The sequence below is a fragment of the Magnolia sinica genome, chromosome 18 (genome assembly GCF_029962835.1).
Source record: "Magnolia sinica isolate HGM2019 chromosome 18, MsV1, whole genome shotgun sequence".
Taxonomy (NCBI): Eukaryota; Viridiplantae; Streptophyta; class Magnoliopsida; order Magnoliales; family Magnoliaceae; genus Magnolia; species Magnolia sinica.
In genome coordinates, this window is record NC_080590.1 from 28,187,170 (window position 1) to 28,200,637 (window position 13,468).

Sequence of the window (13,468 nt, forward strand, 5' to 3'; positions counted from 1 at the left end):
GAATCATTAAAAAATGATTTTTCGAATTTTCAAAAAAAGGGCCAAAATAAATGCGTAAATAGAAAAAAATATAAAAAAAATATAAAATGGCACCCCAAATATGTAAATTGCACATTAACATGTTCTACTATGATTAACACATCATATGACATCATTAAAACAGCAAAAGAATCATTAAAAAATGATTTTTCGAATTTTCAAAAAAAGGGCCGAAATAAATGCGTAAATAGAAAAAAATATTAAAAAAATATAAAATGGGACCCCAAATCTGTAAAATGCACATTAACATGTTCTACTATGATTAACACATCATATGATGTCATTAAAACAGCAAAAGAATCATTAAAAAATTATTTTTCGAATTTTCAAAAAAAGGGCCGAAATAAATGCGTAAATAGAAAAAATATAAAAATATATAAAATGGCACCCAAAATCTGTAAAATGCACATTAACATGTTCTACTATGATTAACACATCATATGACGTCATTAAAACAAAAAAAGAATCATTAAAAATGATTTTTCGAATTTTCAAAAAAAGGGCCAAAATAAATGCGTAAATAGAAAAAATATTAAAAATATAAAATGGCACCCCAAATCTGTAAAATGCACATTAACATGTTCTACTATGATTAACACATCATATGATGTCATTAAAACAGCAAAAGAATCATTAAAAATGATTTTTCGAATTTTCAAAAAAGGGCCAAAATAAATGCGTAAATAGAAAAAAATATTAAAAAAATATAAAATGGCACCCCAAATCTGTAAAATGCACATTAACATGTTCTACTATGATTAACACATCAAATGGCATGATTAAAACAGCAAAACAACCATTAAAATTTGATTTTTCGAATTTTAAAAAAAGGGGCCAAAATTCATGCGTAAATAGAAAAAAATATTAAAAAATTATTAAATGGCACCCCAAATCTGTAAAATGTACATTAACATGTTCTACTATGATTAACACATCATATGACATGATTAAAACAGCAAAACATATTAAAAAAAGTATAAATACCTATTTTTGACGAATTTCTGAAAAATGGCCCACCGAGCTTTGATTCAAAAAAATTTGTGATATAATGTGTTTTTATCTCAAATACCTAGCTAAGGTTGGTCGAAATTAGTAGTAGAAGGAGTGAAAAACAGTTTGGAAGCAAAAGGTTTCAAAAAAACAGCAAAAAACGAGCTAAAAATGAAAAAAAAAAAAGTTACCGTTTCGGGCCCGTTACGGCCGTTACACCCCGTAACGGGCCCGTATCGGCCGATACGGGTACAAAAAATCGTATCGGCCGATACGGCCCCGAAACGGGTAACGGTTCGCACCGTTACCGTTACGTATCGGCCGATACGGCCGATACGTAACCGATTCGGCACACCCTGGTCCGACACCAAAAGACTTGTGAGCTTATTGGGAAGAAAAAGTTGGAGAGTTGGAAGAAGATGAAGGATGCAACATGACTAATGTAGAATGATGCAAATCCAGCTATGTGACTGAGATCCAATATAAAATCAAAGTTATATAAAAGAAAATCACCAAGCTAAATGTGATGCACATGCAAACAAAGTGAAGCCCAAGAGATGACGGGTATGATCTGAGGCCAAATCACAGTCATTAGCCCTTTGACTAAACAAAACGCTTGGAAAATATTGCCCAAGGAAGATAAAAATCTTCCAACTAGCATATGAAGAATCCGGGCTCAATAGGTGAAATTTTAAAATCCACGCATGAGTTGGGTCCGATAATAATAGGAAGGGACTGAGGTGTCCCTTAGGATCAGGTAAAAAAATAAAATAAAAAATTCAAGAGAGGACAATGAAAGATAATATCTTACTTTTTTAGATTTGAAGATTCAAAGGAATCTACTACCTACAAACCATCAAGCATGAAGTGAAAGAGGAAGGATCTTAGGGACGGAGGATAGAGTGACTTCACACCCTCCAGGCTTCTATCCAAAGATCCAGCCTTCACAACATTGAAGGAAGATGAAAGGAAGAAAGGATCTTTACGAGGCCACCTCAGAAATTTCTCCAAATTCACAATTAGGGCTGGACGTCCCCTCTTGCTTTGTTTTATAACAAAAATTGGTTGAAATGACAATTCTACCCTTTTAGTAACAAAAGCAAAAAAATACCCATTATGTCCTAAAAAGTAAAAAAGTATAATCTACCCTCCTAAAAGTCCAATCACAAGATAAAATGTCCATATCATCAAGTAACATAAAAGAGCTAATTGACAAAATGGTCCAACATAATCCAACTATCGGATGGCACCATGATGGGACACAAGACGATCTAATGGATGGACAATCATGTAGACCACGATCAACGGTGAGATGATCTCCAAATATGATCCATGCCATCCATGCTGTTCTAATGCTTGCCGATGACCACTGGTGATCACCATTAGTCAGCTAGCCAAAGTGAAAGTGCTGATGTAGCCTGTCGACGTCTACGTCTCTGATATGTACAGAATGGTGGTGTGATGTCCGCAGCAATGACATAAGTTTTTGCCCTCGAAATGAGCCAGAACTCTATTAAAAGTTCCATCACGCATGACAAAAAGATTTGATTTTTAAAGCGTATATGGAGTTCTTCTGCCTTATGATGTGGAATGACCCTACTGAAACAACAAATCAATTGGTAGCAAGGTACGGAAGTTGGTAGGAATACAGGATCCAATAGGAGATTTCGGTGACAAGGGCTTATTCCATGGACGATTCTTACCAACTTGCATTGAAAGTTGAAGAACACACTAGACAGGAGGATGTAAGTAGCTCAAAATCCTCTCACAAGTTTGTGAAAGGAAATCAGGATGAGTCTCTGTTGAATCTAAACCTACCACACACCTAAGGCAGTGGAGGAAAGGAACAAAGAAGCTGATCAAGAGCCACCGGATCAATAGCCAAACTTCTGGGCATAATAAAGATCAAACTAAGGACTACAAGTATTTCACATTTGGGCATCATTCCTATTAGTGTCTGGAAGAATATTCAATGGTGAAGTTCAGTCATCAGAGAACAAGAAAGATGCTGTATGTGATGAAGTCAAAGGGAGGTAGCAACAGTGACATTTATGGAGGAATCCATACATGGAGATGGATGCCATATCTCCTTGTACCTGTTCTGTTGTTTCCAAAATCTTCTGAGGAAGAGGATTGGAGTACTATATGCCTTTATGACAACTTGTACAATGCAATGATAAATGTGCAAGTTGGTGATCAACAATGGCTGTTGTTGGAATTAAGTGTTAAACATGATGGTGGAGATATTGAAGATAGATGTTGAGTGGCTTCGTCATCCTCACTGAGTGGCGTGGTTTCATAATGGAAATGAGATTGAGGTAACACACTGTTGCTTGATTTCTGTTTCCATTGATGACAAGTACCATGATGAGGTTTGGTGTGATGTGTTGTTGATGGATGCGTGCAATGTATTACAAGGAAGGCTGTGGATTATGTTTGGGACCTATGATATGTGTGAAAGAAAATCCCTTCACTATTGAGAAGGATGGGAAGACATTGAAATGCATTGACTATCTTGCAACACCTCCAGATGTTCATCTGCACTTTATCCACCCGTCTTCGATTGTACTTGCAATATCATCGTCTATACTCCATCTTTTGAATTATACAGCCAAGGTAATGAAACATGTTGCTTTGGGGAGTCTCGTGGCCATCAGTCTAACCATAACCTCGACTATACTAAAGTTGTATTCCAAATACTGTGCTGTTTCTATTTACAGACAAATGACTAATTATAACACCTACTGAACCTTGACGTTAGATTTCCAATAAATTTATGACATACAGAATTCAGATTTTTCTGTTGTTTTCTTTTCATAGTTACTGAAACTTGATGGTAACTTTTCAATAAATTTATGACGCATGATACATCCAATTTTTATGTTGCTTTCTTGTCACAGTCTTAAGTGTTTTCTAGTTTCTTTTTGCCAACTAGGTTAGAAAGGATTATTTGTCTAGATCTTTTCTTGTTCCCTTCAACACAAATCAATAATGTTGAATCAAGATGCTTGGTCATACTTATGGGTTCTCACAAAGATCTTCTCTAGTCTTTTCTTTGTCAGTCTTCCTTTCAAGATTAATCCTTTTCCTATGTTTCGAAACTTTATATGGCAAGAAGAGTAAATTATCTTCTGTGACTTTCTTGGAAATCTTATGGAATGCCCTTATCTGGCTGCTCACTTCTTGTATCCATTTTTGTATGGTGCAAGGGCTCGCATGGGTTGTGCTTAATGAAGTGGTCTGTTTGAGCCTCGTTCATATGGATCGTGTTTCTCTCGGAAGAAATGTGCTTCTTATATATAAAAAGGAGCTTTGTGAATCACTGATGATGGGTTTATGGTTCAGGCATGATTTCTTCTGCTTATGATATATTGATTATGCTACGGTAAAAATCTTGTAGAAGCTGTGGTTTGTGCATCATGTGACTCTCTATCTTAATCTTATAGAACTTCTACAAATTAAATTATGTTTGCTCAAATGCTTCATTGTCACTGGTCGATCAGACAAATGCTGCTTTTGCAAGTCACAGTGTGGGATTTGCATCCTTCTTCCCTCCTTTTTTCTTTTCGTAGTTAATCAGTTGTGGCAACAATGTTCAGTTATAACTTACCGTGGTTTAAATAGATCATATTTCCAGAGGATCATCTCATGCCAAGACTTTTTACTCCTTCCCTAGCTCGGAGGTATGAAGGGCTCTATCAAGAGAATAGTGTCAAATTCTTGAAGGTAATGTTACATTTTATAAGACATGACATTTGCATTTCACTAGTTGTTCCATTTGGTCTTAGGAATATATTGACTGTGCTTCTTAAATTTCCTCATATTTATTGATAAGGGTGCTCGTATCGACAAAATAGAAGCTGGTTCTGATGGAAGAGTGGCTGCAGTCAGACTTGCAGATGGATCCACTGTAGAAGCAGACATGGTACTTCTATTCTTTGATATGCGTGCTTCAAAATAATTACAAAAGGAAAATTTCAAAATAATCACAAAAGGAAATTTTCAAAGAGATCAGTGGACTCTTTTTTTTTTTTTTTGTCGTGGTTTGTATCAGGATCCTTTAGACATTTGGTTCTAAAATTTGCCAGAAGCAAAATGGGGTGGTTAACATCAGGTTGCTATAAAATTAGGCTTTGATAGTGTTGATTCACTTTCCATTTACAAATAAGGAAACACACGATGCATTTCATGATCTTTTTTCGTGATGCAATTTTGTCCTGTTAGACAACGATGGAGTTGTTGACAGTGATCCTTGTGAACTGGATGCTGCTGGGATTTAATAGTTTATGAGACATGAGCTGTGTGACTCTGTTAAACACGGAGGTTCTTTAAAAATTGGATTCTCCGAACATCCGTACAAATTTTATCTAATAAAATATTTTATATTGTGAGTTTTATATGTAAAAAACCAATAACTATAAGTATAATAATAAACCTAAAATTAATTATTTATATGTAAAAGGTTCTCTAAAATAAAAAAGTAGCAACTAAACAAAAAGAATAGTTTATTATTGGAGTGCCAGGCACAAAGGCATGGACTGGTGGACATGGTGCAATTTCATAAAGTTGTGTCCTCGTTATTCACTTCTGTAATGCACCATTTTAGATATTTTTGGACCATGGGCTCTCTCTACATGGTAGGCCTTCTCTTGCTAGACCATGGGCCATCTCTTATTCTCCTTCCATTTCTCTTATTATTATTTTTTTCTTTTGCTCTTAGTTCCAAGGGTATTTTATATAATTTGGGACATTGATTAATAAAAATAAGAAGAGGGTTGGATCTCCAATCCTAGTTTAATTGAAAAAAAAAAATCTCTTAAAGGCTTTTTTTCCCTTTCTTTGACATGGTATTGGAGCAAAAACGCTCCTAGGGTTTTCTCCTCGTCCTCCCTTTCTCTTCTCTCTCTCTCTCTCTCTCTCTCTCTCTCTCTCTCTCTCTCTCTCGCTTCTTGTTCTTTTGTTTTTTCTTTTATAAAAAATTTCTCGATTTGAGTGTCGTTGCAACCTAAATTAGCTGTTGAATGTGATTAATGAGGGGGGGATCCTACAACAATTTCTATTTTTCTTTGAAGGGTTGTTGGACATTCAGTTTTGATAAGGTTTTTGGGCCATTTTTCTTCCAGTTTTTCAGAAACTGGTTTGTGATAGCTAGGTTTTGCTGGATATTTTCATTTAGACAATTTTTTTGGTTTTTTTTTTTTTTGTCCTGATTTACAATGGTTCTGTTGCAGCCAACAATTAGGTATTTGAGATTTGTGTCAAGATTTGTTGATATTGAGTAAATTTCTCTGTAAGATCCAGTTCTCTTGAGTGGTTTGATTTTGACCTATGAGGATTGCCTTTTTGAAAAATTTTGGTGTTTTTTGAGACTGCTGTAAGTTATAGTTGGTTATAACAATTTTTTAAATTAATTGGTGTGAATTTTTGATATTTAGTATTCTGTTAATTGTTTGGGATTAAATATCACTTCATCATCAACATCTAAGACAATTGTTCTCACGACCTCCAGGACGAAGAGGTTGATTGTTCATTATGAGAATCCTATGTTGCAGATTCCAACTCATTAGCTTAAGTCCAACGATTATCTTCATTGGTCAAAAGCTATTGAGATGTTTGTTGGAGGAAAACAAAAGTCAAAATATATAGATGGTGGTGTGTAGGAACCTCTTCTGACTGATCATTCTTATGGAGAGTGGAAATTGAACAATTTTTTAGTTGTCCTGGCTTTTGAATTCTATGTAACTAGAGGTTAGTAAATGAATTTTTCTGTTTATCACTGTGTGTGAGATTTGATTGACTGCTTATGATTTGTATGCTAATCAAAATAATATGACCCAAATTTACACCATTTATCAGGAGATTAGTCATTTGAGATGATTTGTGACATGAATTTTCTTTCCCGGATGATCTTCAATTGTTTGTTCTATAGATACAGAGGCATGTAAAAGAAGTGTTTAGAAGAAAAAGATATTCGAATTGTTAGCAGGTCTTAATTTTAAGCCCGTTCCAGCTCAGATTATTGGTTCTCCTACTTTACCTTCACTTAACAATGTATATTTTTTTACTTTTATGAGATGAGAAGCGTCGAACAAACAACTATGTGATCAACTGTGGCTAAGAAATCTGTCCTAATGATAGGATTCAATAATTTTAATAATGCTGATGCTGGCCGAGATAGAGGTATAGGAAGAGGAGATTGTGATGGTGGCCAAGGTTGTGATCATGGTATTGGCCATGGTCATGGTGGATCGTCTGTGCACTCATTGTGGTAGATATGGACATACCGTTGATTATTGTTGAGTTCTTCATGGTCGAGATGCTAATCTTACAGTTACAGATGGTTAGGATTGTCGGGTTATTGTTGGGTATGTTGTACCATTGATAAATTCACTCATGCTTCCACCAACTAGTGATGTGGTTCATCCCTCGAAAAGTGAGTATAATGCCTTACTAAGGGATATCACTCATAATAAGGTCTCTTCATTTGCATCTTTGGTTTAGGCCGGTAATACTTTCAGTCTTTGACACTACTTTTGCATCAAGTCCCTGGGTAATTGATTTAGAAGCTATTGATCACATGATCGGTATATCTATTTCTTTTCCTCCATTTACCTCCAATCCTAATTTAGGTTGTGTGAAATTAATAGATGGTAGCCTAACACCTATTGGGAAAAATTGTATTGTTTCCGTTTCACCATCGTTCTCCTTGCCCTTCATTCCTAATATTACTTCTAATTTGTTATCCGTTGGTCATATTACAAAGGTGCTAAATTGTAGTGTGACACTTTTCCTGATCATTTTGTCTTTTAGGATATGAAAATGAAGAAGTTTCTTAGTGTTGGACATGAGAAGGATGAATTATACATTCTTCATTTGAATTCATCAAGTTAGTTTAGCGAGCATCTTAGTGTAAAAAATGAAGTGCTTCATATTTAGCATTATCGGTTTGTTCACTCTTCTAGTTTGATTTTACGGTCTTTGTTGCTCTAGGTAGTTCTAGTGATGTTAAGAATTTATAATTTCAGACTTGTATTTTAGCCAAACATTGTAAGCCTATTTATCTTCCTCCCAGGAGAAAGAATAGTATAATTTTCTTTAGTTCATTCTGATGTATGAGGTCTAACTCCCATTGGTTCTAATGGATTTAAGTATTGTCTCGTAATTGATGATGCTTCTCGTATGACGTAGATTCATTTGATGAAAAATAAGGATGAGGCTGGCTCCATTTTAAAAGTGTTTCATAGTTGCGTTAAAAATCAATTTAATATGAACATTTACTCTTTGTATAACTATAAAGGAATATGTTTCCTATTCTGTAATGCCTTATCTTTAGGAGCATGGTATTAGTTCTCAAACCGCTTGTGCTTATATCTCGCCGCAGATTGGAATTTTTGAGAGAGAATAAGCATCTCCTAGAATTCACTCATGCTTTTCTCATTGGCATGTTTGTTCCTAAATCATTTTGGTCAGAAGTTGTCCTTATTGCATATTATTTGATTAATTGTTTGCCTACTAAGATTCTTTCTGGTTAGTCTCCTATTCAATATTTTTTGGTGTTCTATTCTATCATTGAAATCCCATTGTAAGTCATTGAGTTTGTTTCTTACGTCTATAGTACTGATCCTCATCAAATAAATTATCAAATCGGGCCGTCAAATGTATTTTCTTGGGACATTCATCTTCAAAAAAGGGGTATAAGTGTTTTGATCTAGTCACTAAAAAGCATCGTCTCCGTGGATGCTAAGTTTTTTAAAGATATTTCGTATTTTTCTATAGGTCAGGGAAAGCACAATTCTGTGGATCTTGTTGTTCTTGAGTATGATTGTTTCTATTCATTCTAAACCTGATAGTGTTAAAGATAAGGTTATTTCCGATTTACAATCGACTAAACCAAAGTTAATGGTGTATGAAAGAAGGCATGTTCGTACTCTAGTTCTTCCTTAGGTCACCACGAAGCATGCTCCTTTGGCGACAAGTACTGATAATGCTCATATTATCTTGCCTATTTATACCGATCCATATTTAGACTCATCCTTAGATTTCCTTGTTGCTATCAACAAAGCCAAAAGACAATGTACTTCTATTCTTATTGAATGTTTTGTTTCCTATTATTCTTTTTCTTCACTTCATAGGTCTTTTGTGTTTGCCATTTAGTGTTCTTCTTCCACTATTCCAAAAAATATTAAAGAGACTCTTAATTCTCCTCTGTGCTCACAATCTATGGAGGAGGAGATAGTCACCCTTGAGAGGAATCATACATGTGACATGATTGATTTGTCATTTGGGAATAATATGGTGGTTTTATGCTCTTAAGTACAACCCCGATGGTAGTATAACTCGTCTTATAGGTAAAGGATATAACAAACATATGATTTTGGTACCAATGACAATTTTTCTTGCTTTTAAATTGAATCAGTTGTTGCACCCATTAGATGTTAAGAATGTCTTTTTGAATGGTGATCTGATTAAGGAGATTTATATGCTTCATCCTCCTAGATTTGCTAGAAAGGGGTGGAAGGAAAGGTATGTTGTTGTAAGAATGCTTTATATAGTTTGAAGCTGGCTTCGCGAGTTTGGTTTGAGAAGTTTAGTGAGGCCATAATTTGTATTCGATTTACTCGCCTCCACCTTGAGCATTCTGTGTTTGTTAGGTATTATCATTGTAGTACGCATGTGGATGATATCATTGTTATAAGTGATATGCTATTGCAATTTATGAGTTGAAACTTTATCTAGGCAAGGTTTTTAACATAAAAGATTTGAGAATACTAAATTACTTTCTTAGAATTGAAGTCTCTCATTTTAAAAAAGGCATTGTTTTATCTCAACAAAAATATGCCATTGAATTATTAACTTCAATTGGTAATCTTGATGGTCATCATAACTAATATTTGGTTGGTCTGTTGATATATTTGACTATTACCTGCTCAAATTTATATCATGTAGTAAGTTTTGTTAGCCAGTCCATGCATGCTCCGCGATCCAGTTACCTTAAGGCAGTTCATTGTATCTTACACTACATTAAGTCTTCCTCAGGACGTGGCATCTTACTTAGCAGTCACAATAATCTTCATATTAAAGGCTATTCTGATGCAGATTGGGTTGGCTTGTTAGATTGTCAACGCTCTACGATAGGATACTGTACCGTTTTCAAAGGTAATCTCATTATTGGAAGACTAAAAAGCAAATGGTTGTTGTACGACTAAGTGCTAAGGCCGAGTACCATGCTATGGCGAATACTGCATGTGAAAATTTACAATTAAAAGGTCTTGTTGCGGAATTGGGATTTCCGATAAAGATTTTTGTGCCTATGTATTGTGACAATCAAGTTGCAATGCACATATGATGTAGGACAATTAACCATTTGCTCTAAAAGCTCGAACTGTTAGAGCATGGCGAATTAATCCCTTTATCTCATAGCCCAAGCCCTACATCTCATGGGTTAGGACCTCGGTCGAACCCCCCTCGTGGGCCCCAAATCACATAGGTACTGCCTCACACGGGCCGTCTACCCCGAGTGTGTCCCCGCATCCCACAAGCTACCCCACTCGAGCCCGGTGTAAAATGTGCATTAATCACCCCCGGTCGAACATGAGACCTCCCCCGTGGGCCCTGCCCACCCCAAGTGTGCCCCTGTATCCCACAGGCGACCCCACTCGAGCCTGGTGTGAAAATGCTGCTGCATTAATATAACTTCTAATTTTGTTTTTCATAAGCTGATAAAACACATTGAAGCTAATTATCACTTTGTTCATGAGAAGGATGTTGCTGGAATTATTTCTACTCCCACTATTCCATCTATTGCTCAACTTGTGGTTATCTTCACTAAGGCTCTTATCATTAAAGTTGGACAATATATTTTTGGAAAGTTGGGCGTGATTGATATATATGCCTCAACTTGAGGGGGTGTAGATACATTTGGACCGTTGGCCTTCTCTCTGGACCGCAGGCCTGCTCTCTCTGGACAAATGGGCCTTTTTTGGTGGATCATGAGCGCCTCTCATTCTCCTCTTATTTCTCTTATTATTTTTCTTACTTTTATTTTTTCTCTTTTGCCCTTGGTTCCAAGGGTATTTTGGGACATCACTTAATATAAATAAGGAGGCTAGGTGTCCAGCCTTAGTTTGAGTTTTTATTCTTCCAAAGCCTTTTTTCTCTCTGAAAATCATGATATTGAATCATGCTTATTATGTTATGTTTCAATTGATGATATCCAGCATAGTTATCAATTCTTAGTGATCAATATAATTACATTTGTTGTTTGTTGTTGTCATTATTTTTATGAAAATAATATCTATTGCTAACTTACTTAAAAAATTAACAGGACCTGTAATTCTGAACCCAACATCTATTCTAGCATCCTGCTTCTATTGATTATGTTCCACCGATTCTGACTTTGAATGGATGCATCTTCTCCAACTTTGCTAGAAGATGATGCTAACTTGTTGATTCTTGTTTGACTTAGTTTAGTGCTAGTTAAGGATGGGAAGATCTTCTACTGAGATATCTATAAGAAGATATTGAGGATGGTGGGAGGCATGTTTTAAACTAACACATTTAGGCATAATATCAAGATGACTTCTATTGGACTACAAGGCTTCTACCTGACCAAGTTGTTTATCTAATTTTCGAGTTCCCCCTTTACTTTTTCTCATCAGTTATTTGTCCATAAAACAACTGGCACATTCATCATGGGATACCAAAAGTTCAATTTGTTATAAGCTACTACAACTGTAGTTTCAGAACATCCAGTTATGTTTAATTTTCATCCCCTGGATCCAATGACCCATTACGTGAAACTGGATGCATGATTTGATTGGATAAGGCTCATTTCAACACTTTAAACATGAGGCGATGAGGTTCATGAAATTTAACATCGTTCATTAAATGTAGGTTATTGTTGGAATTGGAGCAAAGCCTGTTGTCGATCCCTTTGAGGCTGTGGGCTTGAACACGACCGTTGGAGGATTACAGGTCAGTGGAATGTTAATAAAATCCTGTTTATACTCATTCAAACTCATGCACACAAATTTGGTTGCCTTATTATATATTGTTCTCGCAATACATCAATTTACTGGGAAGCTATCTATGTGAATGGTGGATGGATCACTTAATACCATTCCTTGATCCCTATCTTTCTGTTTTCAGTGGCATGCAGTGAGCAGCCTTTGTTATCATTACTTCATACATCACCTCTTGCATATCCATAACTCACTGTGCTTCTCTGCAAAATAAGCTCTCTCTCTTTTTTTTTTAAATTTTTAATTTTTTTTTTTTATTTAGTTAAGGGCATTGAGGCCACTGTCCCGAATGCCCATGGTAAGACTTGATACCGGGCCTCCACCATTAGGAGAATATACGTTACCAGCTGGGATTTTTGAGCTCGGTGTTCTGCAAAATGAGATCAGTATTGAGAAAGAGTGATAAATTCATGCAAATATGTGTTGAAAACTGAGCATTCTACCAAACTATTAAAATGGCATGTGTTTGCAGCAGCATGTGGTGTTTCTCTATTAGGCAGTTGATCACTAGCCATGTGTTGAAAATTTGACCCAGTTGTTGGTTTCAAGGAACTGGATGTAATTAGAATGCTAAAATGGGTGTACTTGTTTTTATTTTACTATCTATGTAGCCACACATTGTCACTCACATCACTAATCATGAAGCATTCCAGCAAGACTAATTCTACATACAAGCTGGGAAATCTCATTCTATTGCATGTCTTTCAATATCTTATGAAAGAAATGTAAATACAGGACTTATTGTTTCTACCAGTAGTTCAAAGTGAAATGAGATTCTTCTCCATGATGTCTGCTGATGCTTTAAAGTTCTTTCATGACAAGGGTCAGAGTGCTGTGGTAATATGTAAAATAGCATCTTCTAGCATGTAAAGTTAAATTGAACCTATGATATTAATTTCTCAGGTTGATAGTCTGTTCCGAACAAGTATACCAGGTATTTTTGCTGTTGGAGATGTAGCAGCATTTCCACTAAAGGTAGTTTTTTAAAAAATAACAATAAAATAATAATTTAGTGCTTCTATGTTTTTATATAGAAGTCAACTGGTAAGTTTATTGCCTAGCAGATATATGACCGGATTGCTCGTGTTGAACATGTTGATCATGCTCGTAAATCAGCCCAACATTGTGTTGGAGCACTACTAACTGCACATACTCACCCGTAAGTTCGAATTATCTTTATCAAATCATTATTTTGATACATGTGATTTGCGATCAGCTTTCACCAGAACTTCCAATAATGATGATTCACATGCCTTTCAGATACGACTACCTGCCATACTTCTATTCAAGGGTTTTTGAGTATGAAGGGAGTCAAAGGAAAGTCTGGTGGCAGTTTTTCGGAGACAATGGTAACAATCTGTAACACATTAATGCAATCTTATCTCCCCAGTTGGTTTTGTTATTTGATACCTGTGAAT

At 35.6% G+C, this 13,468-nt stretch overlaps 1 protein-coding gene across 1 annotated transcript in view; it reads left to right on the forward strand.

The window, feature by feature from the left end:
* LOC131232485 (monodehydroascorbate reductase, chloroplastic/mitochondrial) overlaps window positions 1-13,468 on the forward strand; it is a 33,618-nt gene that overhangs the window by 18,116 nt on the left and 2,034 nt on the right. The window contains exons 9-14 of the mRNA XM_058228748.1: window positions 4,654-4,755; window positions 4,865-4,954; window positions 11,923-12,003; window positions 12,954-13,025; window positions 13,115-13,209; window positions 13,311-13,399. Coding sequence (XP_058084731.1) covers window positions 4,654-4,755; window positions 4,865-4,954; window positions 11,923-12,003; window positions 12,954-13,025; window positions 13,115-13,209; window positions 13,311-13,399 — 529 coding nt within the window. The remainder of the gene's footprint in view (window positions 1-4,653; window positions 4,756-4,864; window positions 4,955-11,922; window positions 12,004-12,953; window positions 13,026-13,114; window positions 13,210-13,310; window positions 13,400-13,468) is intronic.